Source organism: Calidris pugnax, unplaced genomic scaffold, assembly GCF_001431845.1.
Source record: "Calidris pugnax isolate Ruff unplaced genomic scaffold, ASM143184v1 scaffold51, whole genome shotgun sequence".
In the NCBI taxonomy this organism is placed as follows: Eukaryota; Metazoa; Chordata; class Aves; order Charadriiformes; family Scolopacidae; genus Calidris; species Calidris pugnax.
In genome coordinates this window covers 5,012,517-5,036,393 of record NW_015090797.1, presented here as the reverse complement: position 1 = coordinate 5,036,393, position 23,877 = coordinate 5,012,517, and the positions used below count along the sequence as shown (strand labels likewise).

General features: G+C 39.3%; 1 protein-coding gene across 2 annotated transcripts in view; it reads right to left on the bottom strand.

Annotated features, from left to right (window-relative positions):
* The window catches only part of SPIDR (scaffolding protein involved in DNA repair), a 208,203-nt gene that overhangs the window by 121,803 nt on the left and 62,523 nt on the right, over positions 1-23,877 (bottom strand). For both annotated transcript variants that reach the window (XR_001411377.1, XM_014936883.1), the window contains exons 7-8: positions 16,201-16,301; positions 2,131-2,350 (exon numbers count right to left, since the gene is read on the bottom strand). Coding sequence is in view for 1 of the 2 variants with exons in the window: in XM_014936883.1 (XP_014792369.1) it covers positions 2,131-2,350; positions 16,201-16,301 (321 nt within the window). In the remaining variant the exon portion in view is untranslated. The remainder of the gene's footprint in view (positions 1-2,130; positions 2,351-16,200; positions 16,302-23,877) is intronic.

The window sequence follows — 23,877 nt, the reverse complement described above, 5'->3', positions numbered from 1 at the left end:
ATTGTCTCCCCGTGCATCTACTGCTTTTTTTGTTCCCTTTTGCTTCTGACTGGTGATATCTATAAGATACATAAATATGCTTATTCCAGCAAGTCAGGGTTAGATTTAGTTAATTTTTTTTTACATTAGTCACAAATTTGAATCGACAGGAAAGCATTTCAACACGAACAGTATTTGTTTTTAATGACAGAAGTACAAATTCAATGCAGAGTAACAGAAACTAAATTTTAGCATTCAGAGCTCTCAAGTACTAGTTCAACAGAGTAGAAGCTTGGAAATGCAACAGAGGAAACTTCCATTACATGTACAAGTCCAATTTCCAATTAATGTAAACTAAAAGCGCCAAATAATAATCTAAAACAAAAACATCCTTCATCCTCCTCCCTCCCCGCCTCCAGTAGGTTTAGCTTAACAGTATCCAGGCCAACTTCTCTTGACTTCTAGTTGAGTAAACAAAGAGACGACTGACATTAAGATAATGCCAAACCGACAGAAAATATGACTAGAGATGAGATATAATGCAGTTTTGCCACTATTGACTAATGTCTTTATAAAATGCCTTAAGAGCCACATAAGTAAGGAGAGCAACTCTGACAACACAGACATATCCCCTGCCCAAACATGCTGGTTTTATGAAATAACCTTTTGCTTACACGAAAAATGCATCCTACTAAAATAAAGAACAAAAGGAAATAAAAAGTGGTATTTCTAGAAGACAGCTGTGAAGTTTTCTCAAGAAATCTCAGTTCACAGATATGTAGGAATGAGTTTTATGTCTAGAACATCTTAGAATTTAAACAAATGAGAAGCCTACACTAGTGCAGTTACAGACGCTTCCAGCCTGGAAAGGATCGTATCAGTGCAGTTACATTTTCCCGGAGCACACATGGAACAAGCTGGAGCACTCTGGGATTTACACACGCTAAGCACACTGACAGTGACCGTTCAGGAGAAGAAAAAAGAAGCAAAGAAAATAAAAGTTTGAACCGTACCCTAGCTAAAACACTTTTGCCAGTACAAAAATCTTTGTGTAGGTTAACATCTATATAGGAAGATATGGCCCCATAAATGCAATGCCTCGTGGTTTAAACACAACAGAGGAAACCTGAAGATGGAAATTTGTAGGAGGCAGAAACAAGAAGAAAACAAGGGACAATAGCAAATGTAAAGCATGAAAAGAAGCTTGTTGAGGGAAAAGGTAAACAAGAACAAACATCAGTACCTTGAGGGGCGGGAGGAAGAGGGAAGGAAAAAAAAAGAGCAGTGACTTATTTTATGTCAGACTAGGATTTAATTAGTATTCAATTGTATTTCTGGAGAAAGAAGTGAAAAGAAAGAGTGGAACAGTGAAAAGAGGAGTAATATTCCCACTGCAAAGTTGCCTTGAATTTTTATGAGGGTCTTCAATTTTTATGAAGGACCAGACCTTCCAGCCGACAGCCACCAACAACCAGCTGCTTTACTAGAAATCTCATCACTTCACGCTATCCCTTAAAATTAGGAAAGTAATCCTATTCAGAAAAAATCACAAACGTAGACCAAACATTTTGAAGAATTCCAGAAAGTGTTGTGCTGAAGAGGGATTTGGGGAACTAAAGATGGTGACAGCAGCAGCAATGTAGAACTACCAAAAAGGTGCCTATTGATTCCTTCAGAATAGTGTGAATCTCTCATTTCTTGGGTCTTTTTTCCCATTTTTTTCAGCTGTGTGTTGTTTTTGCTGAATGCCATACAGACTTTTCCACTGAAACATTATCCCCATACTCACAGCAACAGATGAGCATTCCTGAACTACTTTGCTACCAGAAAGTATGCACTTTATTGGCCTTATCATTGATAAGACATTGCTCAGGCCTTTCTTTCACTCTAAACATGAAAATATTAAGTGAAAACAAAACTGAAGCCCTGAGCAACACTAGAGGCATTATGCTACACATTCATTTGTTATCTGACCTATCTATAAGGTATATGTCAAAGTCTCTCCAGCTGCCAGAGACAGATGACCACAAGAAAGTCCCGGTCCTCCCTCTAACCCCCGCAAGGTCTTTCCTACAACAACACAACCAGCATTCTACCAACCCCCATTGTTCTGCAGTGCTACAGCAAACATGCCCAGTTCTCTCTACTCACCATGGAGGGTAGATGTGGATGACATCCTGCGGCCTGCTCTTCAGGTGAGCTGCCGTCTCTCTGGCAAAGAGGACTTTGAGTATTGGCTCTCCCGCATTGATGACAGCATCCTCAGGTGAAAGCGTAGTAGGAGACTCTTCCAGCTGCTGGCAGATGGCAACTTGTATTGTACACTCCTCAAACACTTCTAAGATCTTCACAATTAAGACACCAGATGTATCTGGAAAGTAAATTAAAATGAAAAATAAAAATGCAAAGTCTGGATGAGGAGAAAGAAATTCTGGCATTCTGAAGACGTGCATCCCTCTGATCTCTGCAGATCAGTCTGACTGCGAAAAATCCGTGTATGAGAAGAATACATTGCCCCACAAGAAGTCTTATGTTCAGGTTTTCTGGTCATTTTTCTTTTCTTTATAGATACTATTAACTGTGGAGACAAAAGCCTACCTGCACTTCTTCCAAACACCAATGAAAGCACAAACTCCTTACAAGAAACCCTTCTGCATGGCATTTGAACTTTTTTGAGTGTTTTTTTATTAGATACTGCAAAAAAAAATTATTTAAAAACAGGAAAATCATACTGTGTTTAAAGTGAAGCTGTGTTCTCCCTCCCTGAACTTTCTCAAAGCAACAGTTGTCAGAGACCAAGTCAGAAAAGTTGGGTACACAGCATCTAAAAGCTGATAATTCACATTTTGAGATGTATGTGGAGAATAAGGGAGCATGATAGATGCACCATCCAAAAATAATTATTGCAAAACTGGTCATCCATTTTTTGTCAGTAGACAATCAGGATACAGAAAGCTTTCCTGTTTTAAAGCAACATGAACAGACACCAGCATCCCCACAGTTTAACTCTAAGCACTTTTGTCTACTCTGAACAAGAAACAACTTAGTGCTGCAATGAATTTACTTCTGGCTCCCTTTGCAGTCTGCACAGGGCAACAGCTACTCAGACAGATCTGGGTCTCTGCTGTAAGATTATTTCAGATTTATTCTCTTTCTCGCCTAACCCTGCTCACATTTGCACTTTGGTCACTGTGGGGAGAATCGTCATTATCTACCTGCTGAATGCTCTGAGCAGTTAGTGGGGAAAGACAGGGTGCCAGAGGACAGAGCAGCAGAGGCCCAATTCTACCCATTTGGATTCAGAAGTTGCACTGGGAAAAACACAGCGACCCAGGAAAAACAGCTGATAGAAATTATTGTCTTCCCACAGCAAAGAAGAAGCAGGGGAGGAACTATGAACGTGATACTGGAACTTAACAGCAGAGCTGTACTAGTTATTTGTTTGTTTATTTTAAGGCCCATTTCACAATTGTGAATGCCTTTCCTTTGGAAAATAAATCAAAATATTTTAGTTTCAGTTTATGAGAAACTTAAGAAAAAATTAACCCAACCCTCAAGAAACCTAAACCAAAGAAACTGGGCCCTAACACCCTTCAGGTTTATCCAATAAAGTTAAATTCTACCAAAAAAAGAGAAAATATTTTGTCCTTGTTTTGTATTCCCCAGTCTTTATTACATTTTATACTGAAACTAAAATAAAGTAATTTTGAAATACAAAACTGAAATGTTCCCAAAACCACTTCATGTGAACCAAATTTTCATCACATGCAACATGCTTCTACAAAGCGATGTTTCCCATGAACCGGTATTTTCCAGCAGGATAAAGGCTTCCACCAGAAACTACACAAGCCATTTCTGTCCAAGCCAGTACAGCTCGAGCCCCTTTTCCAGATCTAAGAAGCAGGAGAAAGAGAACCGATCCTTTCTGCCAAGTCCTTTGAGACTGGCTGATGAAGAGAGACGGTTGCCACCGCTGTTATTCCTCACCACTGTCACTTTCTCGGGGGACAGCTGTAAGATGGCAGTGCCACTCCAAACACTCACTGCGCTGTGTTAAGTCTGCTTATGTGCAAACTTCTGCTAAGTGTGAGCGCGGACTAGTTTTCTATGCCTAAAGGCAAAGGCTTAGAATATTCACACTTGAATTCTGTTTTTGCTTGACTAGCTGCAGTTGTGGTCCTCTGTCAACCCCAAGTCATCTGGCACGCATAAACAAATTCTCCCAACCACAAAAATTCTTGGCCTTCAAAGTAACTGAGTAGTTACCTCTCCCCTCTGGACATACTGCACAATTTGCATTTCCATCCACTTAAAAAAAAAACAAGTCAGAAAAAAAAAAATCAACTTCAATTTTGAAACACACCAACAGTTTATTTAAAAAAAAAAAAAAAAGCTCATGAGAGAGACTGTTTGTCACTTCAGAACTAAGGATTTCTTACATGCAGAATTCTATCACAATTCTTACTGGTCAGCATCAGATGTTACTCAGCTGAAAAAGCAGGTTAAAGCAGGTTTAAGACAATGAACGATATTTTTCTTTTAAATACCTCTGACTATAAGCCAGTTAAAAATACTGGGTAAGTCAACAACTATATCTCTGTGTAAACTTCTAAAAGGTATCGGAGGAAAAAACAGTACCAAGGTGCCAGAGTCTCTTGCAAGCCAGTCTTAAAGCTGGTGCAAACACCAGGAGTTGATGCTAAATGAAGCTGAATGCATCTACATTAAAAGCAGCAAAATTTCAACAACTAGCCAAGTCTCACAGTTGGCACACACGCGCATTTACAGAACCACAATCTATTTGTTTATTTAGATGCACAGAGATAGTTTAATTTAATTACTTAGAAATTATTATTACTGCTGATGATAGAATGCTCTCTCAAACAACATGGCAAAGCACTTTGGATTCCTGGCATGTGATGAAACACCAAAGTTCAGAATGTTGCCTCGTTTTTAATTCATTTGGCTCTTGTATTGTAACGTCAATCAAAAATAAATCAAACGTGTGGCTGCACACTGAAGGGAGAATTTGTGGGTGAGGAGATGGTCTGCATCACTGCAATTTCTACAGTTTCCAGAGAAGTTTACTTGATTGTTCATCCGTGTGAAAAGGTTACTTTCAGGTTTTACAATGTTCTCTTTCACCCTTGGATAATTCACAGAAGTTCTTGCTTTCTTGCTGAAGTCTTCATTCACTTAATTTCACTTGAAAAGCAGAATTACAGTCCAAGAAATTCAAACCTGCAGATGTGCAGGTTTCATGGCAATACCTACTAATCTTAAACAAGGAAGAATACCTTACAATAATAAGTATTCAAAAAGGCTCAAGCAATAACTGCGGTGCAGTCCTGCCCATTCCCACACTGCATATTCTTCATTTCCCATTCTGCTGCCTCGAGCACTCAGGAATTTCTTTATTCAGGGTTAGTTTTTAACAAAATCAATGAGCTACTCCACCTAACTGCAAAGCCACCAAAGGACAGGAGCAGATACTAGGGAGAGGAAGGAATGAGTGATGGAAAGGATGGAGGTAGGGCAGGAAGGGACTTGAGGGAGGATGGTTCTTTGCAGCGACAGCCCAAGCAGGCAAGATTAAGCCAATTTCAAATGCTATTCAGTTGCTACTTTTCCCTTGTGGTGCCCAGGCTGGACTGTCCTTGAGAAGCTCCTTTAGGACACAGGAAGGACAGGAAAGATGAAGTCTCTGAACAAAGACACCAGCTGTTCAAGGTGTGTGGTCCACAGGCACTTTTGATACCACAAATGTCCATACAACTACTACACAAACGTCCACTACAACTCTTGGCCAGACTCTCTTTCACCTTTTTTGAGCCTCAGCGTCCACAATGGATAGACACCACACTACAGTAATGAAAACACGGGACAGAGTGTTATCTTTCAACCACTGACTCTAAGCACAACACTGTATAGTGGAGGGACCCTGAGAAAGAGAGTACCTATGGAATGCTCATTTAAAAAAACAAAAATAAGCTTGTTTACTTATTTGAAGGTAACCTTTCTTCTCTCATTGAAAGACAAGTCCACATGCACACTGACAGAGAGTGAGCACACAGCTGCCTGGATGCGTTTAGAAATCTTCCACTCAAGGAGCAATTTGAAGAGTGCTTAACAAAGTTCTTCTTTGGCGCCAGATGCCTCTACAACAGTGCAATGCTCGAGGGAGATAAGGATGGAACCCCAGATAGCTGCCTGATCAGCGTCAGCCATGGGTGCATTTCTCAGCAAAGCCCTGGGCACTCTGAGCTCCTGGTGACAGGGGGCTGTGGCAGCTCAGTGGTCCTGGAACACAGCCTGGCATGGACAGCTGCCCCTTCCAGCCCCTCTCCGTAGCCTTCATGCAGAGCCAGCTGGAAAGTCAAAGAAAACATCCACTGACACAGGCTCAAGGATCATTTGAAAGATCTGGCACCAGGAATATAAACAGAGATCTTACTCATCCAAGGGACATGAAGTATAAATTCAATCCCTGATACACAAGGCTCGAGGTGCCACGAAGACAGATAGAAAGGCACTGACGAATCTGGTTGCGTGTGAATTTTGAAGAGGCGTTTGTGATGTACAACATGCCTCCTCTAAAGAGCACCATTTAAAAGGAGGGGAAATCAGCAACCAGGGCCTGTAATGCTCCCTCACTTCTAACAGAATTTTCCAGAAGAAGAAAAACTTTCACAAAGACATGCAGCAACGTGCTTGCTACTAGCGATTCAAAATGTTGGTCACAAAAGGGCCAGCCTACAAGAAAAATCAGGTACTGGTGATGACCTGGGTTAGTTTCCAGCCACAGAGGTCACATCAGTCCTTGGATAAGTGCCACCCACTGGAAGGGAACAGACATAAGTCATTGCTAGATGGACCGTCATCAAACAAATTAATTCTTCCAGACCTCACAAGTGGTCTAGAATGACTGAAACCAGCAGGAGAGACTGACTGGTGGGAGGAACAAGTCACTTAAGGGAAGTATCTCTGGTGAAGCCTCTCTCTGATTGACAAGAACCTCCTTCGTCTTGCAGCCAAGAAACAAGAAGCTCTGACAAAAGCCATCCGGCATCCCTGCCATGAGGGGGCTGGACAGGCAGATTCAGCACCACCCCGCCAGCTCACAGGAGCCACATCTTCATGCTCCTCAGAGACAGATGAAGAAATCCTGATCCAAACCTAGGCAAATGGGACATCAATCTCTCAATACAGTTAGCTGAACCTTTGCAATCACAGGCAAAGGTCTTTTTGGCAACAGCAGTAATGGAACAAACCTGGCAAAGACTTTGAGCATAATTTCAAAAAAAGCTTGATAATTTACAATTGTGTGATCATAACAGGTCTATACTGTACACATGGGTTCAGAAAAATAACCAGTAACTTCTTCGTAGGAGAAAAAAATATTTCAAGAACACAGACACGAGTTCAGGTTCAGAAAGCCCCTAAATTAGAGATCTTTAGGAGATCTTTGGGAGACTACTTTGGGGAAATATCATCAATTGTTAGCCCTGTTACAATGTTTCCTAGGCATTTTGGTAGCTCTTCTCACTGCCAGAAGCAGGATCCTAAGCTAGAGAAACTTTTGGATTGACCAACTAGCAGGTCTGCTCTTAGATCCATAGTTTAATTATTTAATTCCAGATGACCTCTGGGATGTCGGTCTCTCACTCCAATTTGCAAATTGGACATGAAGTAGCTCAATTAATCCACAAAGATATTTCAAGCGTGTGGGAGACGAACAAACAAATGTCACACTGAATGCATCAGTTTCCCTGGTTAGTTCCTTTCATTTCTGTTTATTATTTCAGTACACAGGGTGATGCTGCCCTTCAGTCATATACCCTGTGATGTACCATGACATTGAAACATGTTTTGATGGAGTACTTTGCAGATGTTCTGCATTGCTCTGAATTCCAGGAGGGTTACAAAGAAAAGAAAATGAAAAGAGAAAAATTTCCCCATTTCTTTGGAGATCACATACCCAGAGATCTTGAGGCTTTGAAAACTTTGGCACGACTCTACAGTCTCTGGCAGAGTGAAGGCCCTTAATCTTCAGACCTAACAAAGTGGCTTCACAGCAGATGCATATATTTAAGCCACATCATCACCAAATGTACATGGGCACCGACGATGCACCGGCCATGCCAAGGGCAGCCTAAAAGGGAGGCTAGGAAAAACAGCCAGTCTGCTTTGACTCTTAACAACCAAAAAGCAGTCTGAAGAGAAGAAAAGGAAAAACATCGAGGAGCACAATTTAAAAAAAAATAAAAATGTTCAGACATTCTGGCTTCAGTGCCTGAAATACAACTCTAAAGTTTATTTTAATAACTCCATAACGAGCAATAAGGAAGACAAATGAGGTGAAAAATATAGAAATTATGATCTCTTGGGGACTGCATATTTTATGTTTCTCTTGCTACACTGTGACAGGAAGCTGAACACACTGCTGGGAGAGGATCCACAGGACTTGATGTATGGAAATGCATCAGATGTCGCCACCAGTAAGACTATACACAGTTTTACCTCACTGAAGTGAATTTTGCTAAAATTGTACCATTCAAGTGTCCCAAAAGAGCACTTGTAGCCCTGAATGGAAAGCTCTCAAAGAGACCAAACTCTCTTTACTCCAGCAGCAGAATCCCTATAAGTCCTACAGAGTGAGGAAAAGTGCTTCAGGACAGCAAATTGTCATATGTGATACCTCCCAGGTCCTGAAGAGGAAGCCGGGCAAAGGGTAATTTATAAGTTTCTGCACAATTTGAATGTGTCAGTCAGGAGAGCCAGTGCACTTCCCTGCAGATCCGCTCAGCAGAAGAAAAGCAGGCTGACTCTATGACAGAGGGTACTCCTGAATTGTTCAATTTTCCATTCTTCCATGAAAATTTAAAAATCTTGCAACGTTGAGGGAATGCATCTCACCCACAGGGCTGAAGGACATGATATGCCCACCTGAATGTAATTGAAATGTAACAATCCAACATGACACACAGCAGAAATAAGTTTTCATAAAGGCCACAGTACTGATGCAGAAAACGGTGAACAACAAGCACACAGATGTTAAAAACACAGAAGAAAACTGGAGTTCAGTAAAACCCCAACCAGTGTACAGCTCTGCTCCACTGAGCATTCCGGAAAAAAAACACAACCTCATACGCAAGCATGAAGAATTGGAAATTGTTATTATTGTGATAGTAAGAAGTCTCACACACACACCTACCAGTAAATATACATGTGGACTATTGTGCAAATCAAGAATGAAAAAATAACAGAGAAACTCCTCAGCCACAAGACTTATCCCATCAGTCACATGAATGAAAGAAACCAAGCAAGCGGGGCAAGAGGCAAAAGGAAGAGTACTTCAACACCTTCCTTAAAAATCAATGATAATAAAAATAGACACTCATGCAAGTAGAGTTTTCTGGAAAAACAAGACATATTCATAAGAAAACCCAAGGGAGTGGGAAGATGATGAGACTGCTTGGAAGTCACATTAATCATTGAAAAACTGCTAACAAATATTTGTTTTGTGCAAAGGCAGTCAAGACAACCTGTAATCGTTCTTATCAGCTAAACAGTCTCAATGCTCAATTCTTGATCTTAATGATATCAGAATGATACAGGAGAAGGACAGATGCTTTTAAGAAAAACAGATTACTGTTACTTTTGCTCAAAGAGCTATCAAACAAATCATATATATGAACTGCAGCTTAGAAGCAAGTTTGTACTGTAGCTGCCACAGTTCATTGACATTTCTAAAGAAAATGGCTGAAAAGTTAAATTATACTCTTGCTTAACTGGCAAATTCTTTAGAAATATGAACTAGAAGAAATACCAGTGTTACGCTCAAGTCACATTTCTACTAATCCTAGCTAAAAGCTTTTATAAATTAACATTTCCCACTGAAAGTATAAAGATTCTTGGGCAATTAATGTCGGGAAGAGTACTTACTGCACTAAGAATGAAGGTCAATTTCTGCATTTGGTTCTGATGCACGGATCCAATACACATTATGGAAGTATGAAGTAAGCAAAGAAAACCCCACTTTATGCCTTGATTAATAAAACAAGCTAGCAACACACTTCCAAATTTGTCTCCCTTAGTTATTTTTTTTCAAAGGCATTATTTCATCCCAACAACATTTAACTTCTAATTGTCTAATGTGGGTTCCAAAACTGCAGTTGCTAGACACCCTCCTGGGACAGCATTTACTATCGGCAGTGGAAGAATAGCCAAGCCTACATTTTCTGGTTCAGGCCACAAAGTTTTACTTTCATTCTCAAGTGTCAAAAGTATAAAATGTCAAATTACAGGCATAAATCAAAAGAAAAACATTCTTTTGCTTGGTATCCCATTATTGTTCCTACTCCTCCCTCATGTAAAAGATTGCAGGTGCAGGCAAAACAAACTCACCAAGCAGGTAGATACCAAGCAGACCCTTGCAATCCAAAGTCAACGTTGAAAGTCAGGTGGAGATTCCAAAGTTTTCACAGCCTGTACAAAAACATCTGGTTGCTATTCGGATCTATACATGCTGTTATTCTTCCTGGGCTGGTAACTTCTGAAGCCATTCAAAAAGATTTTTCTCAAAAACACACCAAGTCTTGCAGGCACGATGGCTTCTTGCCACATCTATATTCATTTAAAAAGCCTGCTGAATTTGGCTGTGCTTTAAACATTCTTTATAAGAACATATGTAAGCTACTTAAAGTGCCTGTGCATACCGTTATTGTTTCTCATAAGAAAACAAAAACAATACAAAGAATTCTTGTTTGAAAAAGACAAGTTTACATTTGATTTTTTTCCTTCCCAATGCTGAAACATGTTCAGACAGTTGGCTAGCAAAAAAAAAAAAAAAAGCCAAACAAATTTGGCCGCTTGCCCCATTGTCTAATTTACAGTATTAACTCTTAAGTAATAAACTATCAAGAACTAAGAAAATAAGCAACAACTAGCAAAGCTCAGGCTTTTGTGTCTTTAGAAAAATTTTGCATGGCAAAAGGAAATGCTGTTAAGGACTACACTTGTTTTGTTCACCCACAGAGATAATTTTTTTGTGCAAGTTTCATGGCATTCAAGCTGCTAAAATCCTTTCTTCCCATCACTTTCCCTAGTCACTGAACTGGAAGTGGGGGAGTGATTGTTTATGTCCTCTTCTGTAAGTCTTTCAGCCTTCCTGAAAATGTGGTGTTACGGGTGAAACTCTGTCCTCATCTCCAGGGCTTCATTCTCCTCCCCTCATGTGTGTGTACTACTTGCCTTAGCAACCTGAAGAATTGTTGCCCCTTGAAGGGGCACTTCCCCTGGGAAGGAAGGAACAGTTTAAAAGGAAACATCAATGGTTTGGGTTTATTATCAGTTTATTACTCAAATTCAACTGGAATCCAATCCCAAATCTTAATCTCAGGCCAACGAATACCAGATATCTTGTATCAGATTACAAATGTTAGAGAATAATATGCTTCTGCATTTTAGATAAAGAACTGCTTTGCATGAAACTGATGATAACTGCAAGGAAAAGAAAAACAATACAAAATAAAATGTATAGAAAGTAAAATTTCAGAAATTACAGAAGGAATCTACCTACATGAGTTTGCCTCAAATATTGTTAGTGTCCTCCCTTTATAGACAGGAAAGTCATCTGAATGTAAGCCAGAAAAGCACCATTTTTTTTTATTTGCATCATGCAATCCCCATATAACCAGCAGATGTTGACAGGAAAAAGGTTTGGGTTTTTTGTTGTTTTTTTTTCCCCCCTTCTCTCTCAACTGTCCAGATCTCCTCTTTGCCCAAACAGGAAACTTCATGGGGAAGTTGCAGCACCGCACACAGGAAAAAAAGCTTGCAAATGGTCTAAAAGCTCTTGCACGTAGTACTGTCAAACCATCGGCTTAACTGATCGGAGCCTTGCTGGTATGGGATTGCACACCTCTCAGCCTCCCTTTCACACCTTGCGAAGAAAAAAAAAATTCTGGATACGGGGCGAAGAGCCTGACATCCACCTCCATTAGAACTAAACCACAGCAAGCATTCAACCAACACCGTGTCGCATGGACAAGCTTTGGTCTTCTCTCCTTTCAGGCCTCTGTCTGATATGGTTACCTTGATTACAGAAGTGGAATTACAAATCACCTTGTAAAAACGCACATCCTTAGCGAATGCCTATCCCAAAACAGGGACAGGTTGCCCAACCGCAATTTTTTGACCCAAAATTGTCAAAATGAAGAAAGCACAGAGATCTACTCTACCCTGTGGAGTAAGTCAGCCAAAAGCGAGACCCCCATGCACTGTAGAAAAAACAGAAAGTGCGTGCTGAAAGGAGGTGCTCTTTTCTGGGGTAGTGATTCGTCCCAGTGACCAAGAGCCAGCCAAACAACAAGAGTAACTTACAGAAAAGGGTCAGGGGAGCAAACAGAAAAGAATTGTTAAAAAATAAAGCCAAAACAATGTTTTTTGGATAACGTGGACATTGATACAACATAAAAGTTAGCAACAGCAAAACAAAGGCATAAAATTCTGTAACATGAAATGCCTAATGGGACTTCAAACTCTTGTAATTTGAAATTGCTCCCCTTTGCCTTAGCAATGAACTTCTGGTTTGCGTGTCTCTGGGGTATCCAAATGATGTGACAGCTCTCCCGGCAACTGAGCTACTTCAATCCTCCGCATTAATCTTCAGGCCCCTTTGATAACACATTTGAGTTTGTCATTTGAGAAGTTCTTTCCTCTAGTTCTGTTGCTGAAGTCAGAAATCGTCCTGGAAACAGTGTGGTTTAGAAATATTACAGGGCAAAACAGAGGGGAAACAAAATCCAAGAGGAATCTCAGATTAGCGAGACACCCTTAGTATGAACCTAAAAAGATGCAATCTGAAAGTGGTATGCATTTGCTGTGCTGACACTTCACATTTCCAGACTACAAGCGATTAGAAGGTCATCTAGTTACATTACTAAAATTTCAGCCATTCCGACTGACATTTTCCAAACCAAACACCAATTTTATTTTGGTGACATGAAACAGTATGTTCATTCTAAGAACAAAACTATCAAAAACAAATTTTGCCCTAGGTGAACAAAAATATTATCACAGCTATACTGATTATTTTATCACCCTCGTGCTTTGCAATAAGGATTGGGAATTGGAAGTAAATTTTAAGCTGTGTATTCCTAAATTATGGCATGTTCAGCATCTTTCAGAAATTTTAGCAAATGCTTGCAGGGTAAATGAAACAGTAGTTTGTCCTAAAGTTTATGGCCTCAAGTTGCGCCAGGGGAGGTTTAGATTGGATATTAGGAAAAAATTCTTCATGGAAAGGGTTATCCAGCATTGGAATAGGCTGCCCAGGGAAGTGGTTGAGGCACCATCCCTGGAGGTGTTCAAAAGACGGGTTGACATGGTCCTCAAGAATATGGTTTAGTGACTTTTTTTATTGCTTATTTCTTATTTATTTTTTTGTCAAGAGTTAGGTTGATGGTTGGACTAGATGATCTTTAAAGTCCCTTCCAACCTAGACAATTCTATGATTTTATAAAGACTTCTAACTCGCCCAAGTTCTTGTAGATTTTCACCATGATGACAAAAGACATATCCCAGAAATGGCTCATCTTCTGCCAAAACTAAATCATCATGAAGACACTCATAAGAACTTTTTAAATGTACTTTAGAACAGAGCAAGGTATTTTCCCATAGCCTTTTTCTCATAAAATGCTAACTAATTCTGACTCATTTTCTGAAAGAAAGCAGAATAATCAAAGAAAGGAATTCAGCCAGAGGCAGATGTTTAGCATGGAATATTTCAGCCTAGCAGTTAAAGTCTAATAAACTGGTGAGCAGCCAAACACAAGGTTTTGTAATGACACACGTGAAGCTAGGACAAAAAAAGTATCAGTGTATTAGCAATGTTGTAGATCCATTACTACAGAGAACACTAAAAACTTTAATTGTCATAAAAAGACAGACCTATTCAATATCTATTGCTGTTCCCTACTTCAGAAGAAGCAAGAGGATGTCCTCATACCACATAAAAATAATAAAGTAACCTCCTATTCATTAGTAAGTCAGGTGGACGATAAATAACATTTAGAAGGCTTGATTGGTTTTAAGTAAACACGCCTGTATAATTTCCGATGTAGCAGTTCTGAAAAGAGTTGGCTAAAGACATTTCTGGTTCCCTGATGTAACTTTCTAGTGAATCCTCAAATACTAGGGAAATTCCAGAAGACTGAAAGGATGATGACACTGTGCTAGTATTCAGGAAGGGCAAACAAAGTGACGTACAATAACTGGAGACCAGAATTGGTTCAACATCATATCCAGGCAAAATGACTGGGAAAATAAGTAAGGAATTAAGGTCAGAAATATAACCAGAAATGTGCCGTTCCACATGGGTGGCATTTTGAACATGTAGCATACAAGTGGCACGAGATGTAAGTTTCTAAAGCTCCAGTGAGAAACTGTGAGACTAGTTTTAGCCAACAGTTCAGGTTTGACTTAAAATCATACAGCCGTCCTATGAAAAAATGGCCATTTTCACTATCATGAATGTACCCCTTAAGTGCAATGCAAAAAAAATATTCCAGAGAACTGTGAATTACAGTTAGAGGTTTTTAACAGTGGAGAATCATAACCGAGTAAGAGCAGTTCCAGCAGGACTTGAAAGTAAACACTCATGCTATTAAATTGTTTCATCAATGACATAAAAGCAAGTTAAAAAATTCTATAAGAAATTGCGTGGATACCACAAATTCAAACTAAAAAAGGATAGGGTTGACATACACAATGATCTGAACTGCATGGTTAGCTGGGCACACTCAAATGAAGAAGACCTGGATACAGCACAAATATTTCCCTGTGTTTAGACAGAAGAAACACAAACAGTAGGTGGGGAGTGAGAAACTGGATCTCAGAAAACTAAAGAAGTTATGAAATCATATTGGACAATCAATTAAATGTGAAGTCCCAGCATCACACCGTGACCAAAGCCAAACCAGACTCAAACACTTATTAAAGGCCTTGAACATAGAGGAGGCTGAGTAGTGAACTGGACCCAGCCAATGGTTTTGATGAGACTAAAACTGAAAGAACACATACAGAGTAGCTGTCCTTGTTCTTAAGACCATGCTGAAAAGTTTGAGAGGATGCAGTAAAAAGCCATGCAAATCACTTGAGGACTGGAGAAAATGGTTGAGGGAGCCTTAAAGAGCTCAATCTGTTTAGTTTATGAAAGTTGTGAGGCAGCCTGATTTTGCTATGCCAGTGCCAGAGAGGGAAAATGCCACATACTAAAGAGCTTTTTAATCTAATGGAGAAAGGCTTTACAAGAAACAAAAGAGGGGAACTGAAGCCAGACAAACTGAGATTTGGAAGAAAACCCACTTTTAAAAATTTGGGAGTGGAATTAAGGACAAACTCTCAAGGCAAGTGATCGATTCTCTCATCTGCATGTTTTCAAATTAAGACCAGAGGATTTTCTGAAAAATAAATGTAAGTTAATATGTGCTCAGAAACAAGCAGTCAGCTTAAAGGAGTAAAAATGCTTGAAATTTCATAGCTTACAGTCGCACACAAATTGATTAAAAAAAAAATCTAACCATTTCTTTGCACTTAAACTCTATGAATACATTATCTTTCAAGAAATACTACTGAAAGGTGGTGTTTTCAGTCACTTGTAACTAATTTGCATAATCCCCACTCCTCCTTAAGTGAAGTGCTCACTGTAGTCATGCTTCACACCCATTTCATCGCTGTGTTCTATTTGTTCATATTTGCTGTCATCCATGGTTTCAGCACTTATCAATGAACACAGTTGACTTCAAACCAAAGAAAAATGAACAAAAGAGGAAAAGGTGGTTATAAAGAAACAACAAGAACCAAAAAACCATCTGCACACCCATAAATTAAACCTCAAATTGTCCTACAGCCTGCTGGAAATACCATTTCCCCAGGTGATGCTGGAAATTAAGGAGTTGTGAAAAGTCTAAACGGAAGCTATTCAAAACAAGTTCTTTACCCCTTACATTCAAACACTTTGATGACTAGGACACTATAAACCATCATATTTAGCTGAAATGTGACATGAGCTCAGAAAACAATCAAGAGAGCATTAAACGCAAGTCAGGCAACAAACACAGAGAATATAAACTCCAGTTGTACCCCTACGTGGGCCATATATACACACACATGTAAGTATGTACTTTCACAGCACAGTATATGTATAATGCTTCTTACCTGAGGGGATTCTAGCATCTGAAATACACTGATGCCTCCAAAAGCTAATGGCAGATCTTTCTCTGTTCTGCAGTCGACATAACCGCTCAGCGAGCCCGCCCCTGCAGAGAATAAAGGAATGTTCACTTTTGCCAAGAATCAGTATTCAGTTTTGCTAAGTGACAAGCCATAGGGCAGATGGAATATGTATGCTTTGACCCTTAGAGGCAGAAATATAGACTTAAATTACATTCTGCATTAAATTACAGTTCTCCTCATTTTGATTTTCCAATGGATATACTCCTAATAAAACATACATGTACGCTCAATACACATACTAAAACATTTTCACTATCTGGGTGTCCAAAATGTTCACATTTTCAGTCCTGTCTCCAACATAAGCATTGCAAAAAGAGGTTTCCAACTTTTCTTTGCACTTATGCACATATACTCATAGATACTACAGACCATTGCAAATTCAAAACAAACCAGTATAACCACCAGTTATAACAGGTTAGGTTTTTTTTTTTGCCTCACAGATTTGTTTGTCTGTTGGCAAGGAGTGATCACAAAAATATTCTTTTACCCATACTTGACCCTATGATTCATTTCACAAGCTGGGTCAAGTGTGCAGTTTCAGTGGTCTGAACACTCTCCAAGATGGAATTAAATTAGCATTCCCAAGGTGAGGAGCAGAGGAGTGGCATCTAGCACAAATACATTTAAGGTAACACTAAAGCGATTCCTGCCCCCAAATTCAAACCCAGAAGACAGAATATCTCACTTTAAGAACAAAAAGACAAATGTGTTGGAAGCTGTCTTTGGGCTACTACAGAGTTTTGGGCTACTGTGGGAGTACTTGAGCATTTTTCTTTGGCTTCAGAAAAGTTATTTGCATAAAAACCTACTCGTTTCATGGTTATTACCCACAGTAATTATACACTATTCCTGTTTCAGACCTGATATGCCTACCAGGGAGGGTCCACTGTCACTTATAACTTCATTACTAATTTGCTAACAATGTCTGTATTAGGATAATAGTTACCACATGAAAAGTAAAATGGTGCCTTTCCTTAGCACTCTGTGCTAATAAAATTCAGTGATATTTATTGATCATCATCCTGCCATTCACATTCCAAATGCTGTTAGAAATAGTTTAAATAGAAAACATCATAAAGAATTTTGATCTGCTGGGCTGCAGAATATAAAATATAACCAAGAAAGCATTTGTGAAAGGTTCTCAGCTGGTCGTAAGAATGTGGGTTTTTTAATAATGTCAGTTTCGTACGTTGTGAAATTGGAAAATACAGTTCAAAAACATTTGATGGACACAAGGAACTTCTATGGCAAGAGAAAGTATTCTTTTAAAAGGCAGAAACAAAGAAATTTAAACACCATGCCAATCCCAACAGGATCAAGCCCCTGTTTAAGTCAGACATGTAAAACAAAGAAAAAGGTGCTTTCTGGTACATATTCTAACAGATTTGATGACAATGGCATTTGGAAACTACTAGTTCCTTCTCACACAGAGCAGGTGCCCACACTGTTGAAAACTCTTGTGCATGTGCTTTGAGATCCTGTGAACTACACAGAGTCACTCATAGCTGTGCAGATGAGAGAGAAGACAGTTACACAGTGCTTACACAAAGCACAGCATGGTATTAAGCAGGTGCCACCAGCTTCACTGTAAGAACCAACTCCATGTTTTGAAAAAAGGTAAAAGGTTAAAATTACTATTATTTTATTCCAAATTGCACATCTGTGGATTGTTAAATACCTAATGAACTTTTATACTCAGTCTTTGGTAGTTAACTGTGTTTACTGAGACTAACAGTCGGTTTTTGGCATAGATTCTATCATATGGAAGTAACTTTTTGCTCATTTTGGTAATACAAGGTAGAGATGAATAATATTCACTTTTCATTGTCCACACATTATCCCTCTGGAAAATCGCTTAGCTTTCCTGGCTTTTCAGACTGCATAAACTGTTTGGATTAATGTTGCATCTCGTTGGCATCAAGGGTGGAGACTGGCTTCTACAGTATCAGGTCTCAGTTAATCTGTAGTCTGTATTTATTTATGCATCTAGCTGCTTCGAGAAGTTTACAAAAAATTAGAAAATTTTTAGTTTAGAAAATCTAGACATTTAGAAAAATATTCAATTCCCTCTTTTGCCCTTATGATGCTTGTAATTGTCCTCTCTGACAAATACAACATCTGGTGGGTGTGCGTACATATAAATAATTAGGAATTATATTTTGATTACTAATGTACAAGTTCTTTAATCAAGGGAATTGGCAAACTGTATTTAAATAACAAAAACTGTAATTTGAGATACATACTTTACTGACCATCACTTCAAACTTGCCCCTAAAATGTTTTAATATGAGCAAATTGAACACATTTGGCAAAATGTTAATGTAAAGGCTGTTCAGTGAAGCCAGATTGTTCAGATATAATCTCCACTGCCCACAACCTTTTTATTTTTAATCGCAAAATTTTCAGTACAACTATTTTGTTCCTTTAAATCCCCGAAGGTGGACAGATTTAACAAGAAGAAATCCATGTCCTATTTCTGTACTAAATCTGAGCTCGTTGAAATACTGTATTTAAAACAACACATTGCCATTATTCTCCATGTCCAACAATATCCACATGAAAGGCAGATTTGATGACCATAAGAAATCTCAGCATCTAGTACAAAAGCTCAGTTTCTGGTAGTTGCCCCTTTCCACAAAGTTCAGCAAGACTGAAGAGCCACCGTCTGACAATCACTAAGCCTGATCTGTGACTCTCAGGCTGCTGGTCCCTAGCTTCCAGCTCCAATGAGGCTAATAGGAAAGAAGAAAAAAAAAAAAGAAAGAGTGAGTAGGCTGTGTTTTGAAAAGTCATTTTCAATCCTTCTGAAGTGCTGAAGATCCCTCTGTGTTTATTTATTAAGGTTTTCATTCAGTGGGGCGCTTACCAAAAATAACCCCACATTCATCCAAGTTTACTCCTTTCCAGACTTCATCTGAATTTAAGCACAGCAAACCCTCAAGCATCTCATTATTGAGTTGTCTCCTCATACACCCTATAGTCAGAACTCCATTATTTCAAAACACTATAGGTTACACAAATAAATATCCCCATCTAAGGACTGGGCAATTTCCATCCTTTTCAAAGCAAGGACAGAAGTCCTCTCATGCTTCCAAGTTAACTGGTGAAGTAACTGACTTCTGCAACACTCAGCTGTCCATTTCCCCTCCATGGGGTGCTTGCTAAAGAACTAAAAAGGACCCCAAAGCACACTGGCATTTAATTTGTCAACACTGCAAACCCATCAGCTATTATCAGAATGCTGACAAGTCACTACCAAGTGCTCCTTTAGTGTACAAAATAGCACGGGTAGGTATGAAAGACATGGCTGAAGAAAATGTTGGCTACACTAGTGCAAGTCTCTTTGACAGAGGCCCACGACCTCTCCAGTGCAGAAGAGAAGCTGTTGACTTCGTGAAGTAACAAGAGACCAGAAAGAGTAATTTTAGCTTTGCAGATCAGCCCTGCTCAAGCTCTGACTCAAGAACTAGATTTATAAACTTTCACCTTGGATGAACCACCATTACCATGATCGCTGGCATTATTCTGTTTGTTAAATGTGGGCTACTTTTCTGGAATCAAAGCAGAACACACTTGCTTTTCCTATGTGATAGAACAAGCAAAGACCAAAGTAGACAGCAGGAATTTTCAGTCCCTATAAAACTTGTCAAGTAATCATACTCTGCTACAAGTCCTGGGGACTTTCCCTTGGAAAGGAATCACTGTTTCTCCCAACCCACAATTTCCCCATCAAATCAGCATCTGAAGCACATACCTAAAATAAAAGGAAAATGGAAGATCTGTACTGTAATACAAATGAAAATTTCTGACACACAGCTATGAAGGGCCAGTTGCAGTTCTGACACACAGCTATGAAGGGCCAGTTGCGTCTGCCAACACAAAAATATAGAGAAAAGACCTTCCACATATATTTGAAAAAAAAAAATAATAAACTGAGTGGACAGACAATGCAGGATTTAGTAAACTGCACTGGATGCTGGATTTTCTTGCACACCACTTGCTCGCTTTTCAACACTCAGATCTATTGCACCCATTCAGAGAGGTTTTTTTTACACTAGCCAAATCCATAAGGCAGGCACACTGAAAGCCTCTTCTAGAGTCTTAAGGATTCAAAGGTTTGGAGCCTGTCTTAAGAGAGTTCAATAAGCCAAAATTCTTTTCATAGAATCAAAGAATTGTCCAGGTTGGAAGGGACCTTTAAGATCATCTAGTCCAACCATCTACATGGACATTTTTGAGTCTCTCATCACTCTTATTTCAATTGTTCCACAAAGGAGGTCACCTCCATAAAACGTACCTGGAAAAAATATACGTTTTTTATGCATCCCCATAGCAGAGCAAGAGCCAGAGGTATCATTCAGCAATTGCATTAGACAGAAGTGGCCATCCAGAGAATTTACAATGTCTTCAGCTGTAAATTCCAACCAGCATATACTATAGACATCCTCAATACCACTTTTAACAAACTTTTGCAAATAGTGTCTCGACGCTATACCACAATTACTCCTGCAACTCAAAAGTAGTTATTTTACATAGACACCAAAGCTTCATTATTCTTGTGTAGTGAGATTTGGTTTCCAGGTCCTAGTTGCCCCAGTGCAGAGGAAGAGATGCAAGAGAGATTACAGTCTTAACTGCTGAGAATAGGGTGGGTGAGCACTTTCTACATCCCATAGTGAAAGATTTTAAGTAAAACTTTATAGACGGTTGATTTTCCTATGCCTCTACTTAGCCAAGTTATCTCACAGAAAAGATTTGAAATAATTTAGGAATATTTTTGCAAATAGCTAAGATTTGGGGCCTGCTCTCCTTTTACACTTTTCAAAACACTAATCACTCCTTCTTACCAGCCACTGAAAAAAAAAACAACCCACAGCTGAAAAGTTTCTGACAGCTCTTTGGCTCTTCAGACTCCTTAATAGAAAAAAATTATTTCAGATTGTCCTACCTCTCTTACAGCAGAGGTTCTTAGCAGAAGCAGGATGATTTAATAATGAGAGTCTTCCCAGAAATAAGTTATCCCCTTTTTTGGCCAGTATAAAAAAAGAAAATATTTAAAAAATCAAGTGCCAGACTCACACGTGCAATTTCTCATAGAATAAAGTAACAAAGTTAAGAGAAAGACTCTGTAGGAACCAGTTTTGATGGGGAAACAGCCGTACCCCCACCAGATAAGGGAAGTGCCTTCCCTTCAGTTCTGAAGATTTGCCCGAGCAGAGATCTTGCATAGAAAAGGAAGCTCCATGGTTAAACAAACCAAAGGCACCAAACATGCCACTAAACCATTGCAATCAGTAAAATACATTTCATGTGAAATTGGAGAAATTTGTCATTTTAAGGAAAGTGAGAGTTTTTTTACTAGATGTTGGGTTTTTTCCTGTTAACACCAAACATCTGGCACGGTGAAACCATCCACACTTTCTAAAAAAGAAAAGACATTTTAACTTTCAGTAATTGCAAAATAATTTGCCCATGTACATTGCCAGTGATTACAAGTGGTACATCTGTAGCAGAGCCATGATATTCTGCAGTTATATTCTCCTAATACAACAAGAAATTCACTACCAAGGAAAACTTAATCCAGTCGTTAAAATCAGCATAAGAACATGATGGTCAAAGGGTTAGTCTGTTGCTGTTACACCCTCATGCTACTTGTGGATGCATGTAAGAAAGAGCAGACCCAATTTCAGAGTAAAAGCCTGCTTCATTTCTGCCAGCTCCTTCCTCCCTTGGCAATTTCCTTTATTTTCAGGACCTCAGTTGGCCTCATGTGACAACTGGGTTTCATTTCACTGCACATAGCACCAGGACATTCTGTAATTTTATCCTCTTTTGATAACAAAAGTTAATTTTAGCAGATCAGATCTATAAGGGGTCTGCATACAAGTAAATATAAGATAATTAAACAGAATTTCCCGAGATTTTATTTTACTATTATACTAAAAACAGCCACTCAAATATTAAAAAAACAAACAAAAAGCTAACACAGTCTTCACAACTAAAAGCTCTTGCAACGTGACAGCTTTAGAAGTAGGGTTAACATTATATAACTTAAGATATCCATTTCCTGCACTGAAACTCAGGCGCTTTTTTTTTTTTCTGATGGAAATTAAATCTTACTAGAAAAAGCAAACAATTCATAAAACCTTTAAGAAAGTTTTACTTGTAGACAAGAAAAGCTGAGTGCATGCCTTTTGAGTTTTCTTCTTTGTAAATACTGGATGAACTCAGTTACTGGTTTGACCTGTGTAACAACCTATGAGACTCTCAATACTCCTCATTTCTCCCTTCTTCCAAAAGGGAACTTAGAGAGACTTGGAACTAGCGCAGTCTAGATATTTCATCCTGTAGCATTAACATGAATTCCAAATCTAAGAAGAAGCCCTTGCTGAAGACTGTTAGTTGCAGTATATACTGTTTCCCCTCAGGTTTGCGAATCATGTGCATTATTTTCCCACACCGTGTTGACTCAAGCTGAGAAACTGAAACTTTGTGGTGGAATAAAAGGGCAGGAACATCTAAATCCAACACCTCTTGACCTATCACCAAGGCAATTCACCTCAGTATCAAGCACTTATCAACTCTTTCAGCAAGCTCATGGGTGCAGTACAACGACATTTATCTCTCAGAATACCTGGTAAAATTATACTACTCCCACTCAATCTGTCACCAATTTTGTTTAAATAAAAGAAGGTGGCTACACAAGATAGTTAACAACAGTTAAAGTGAGAAAGTCCAGGAGCAGTGGTATTGATGGCTGTGAATGAAAATGATGATATTTTGCTACTAGCATGACAGACTGTCACCTTCTATAGCACTGCCCTTCAGGTTGCTTCAGAACCTGCCCAGGACCACCAACAAAGGGACAAACATCACCACACAGCTCTCCCCTGTGGAACATAGTAGAAAGAAGAAGAATCTTTACTTAGAACAATTTTGAATTTATTTTAATCATCCATAGCCAGCTTACTTCTGAAGTTTTCTGTCATGGTTTCAGCGGGGATGGAGTTAGCTTTCTTGCTAGTAGCTGGTATAGTGCTATGGTTTGGCTTCAGGATGACAGCAGTGTTGATAGTGCACTGAAGTTTTTGTCGTTGCTAAGTTCTCAAGACCATTTCTGCGCCTCACACGGCCCTGACAGCAACTAGGCTGGGAACGCACAAAAAGCTGGGAGGAGCCACAATGGGGACAGCTGACCCCCACCGACCACAGGGATATTCCATACCATGTGATGTCATGCTCAGAAATACAAAGCTGGGGGAAGAAGAAAGAGGAGGACGTTTGGAGTGATGGCATTTGTCCTCCCCTAGGTAACTGTTATGCGTGATGGAGCTCTGCTCTCCTGACGATGGCTGAACACCTGCCTGCCAATGGGAAGCAGTGAATGAATTCCCTTTTTTGCTTTGCTTGTGTGTGTGGCTTTTGCTCTACCTATTAAACCGTCTTTATCTCAACCCATGAGTTTTTCCTCACTTTTACTTTCCAACTCTTTCCCCCATCCTAACTTGGCAGGGAGTGAGTAAATGGCTGCGTGGTCCTAGTTGCTGGCTGAGGTTAAACCACGACAGGTTACATCTTGATTTTTGCAGTATATGACAA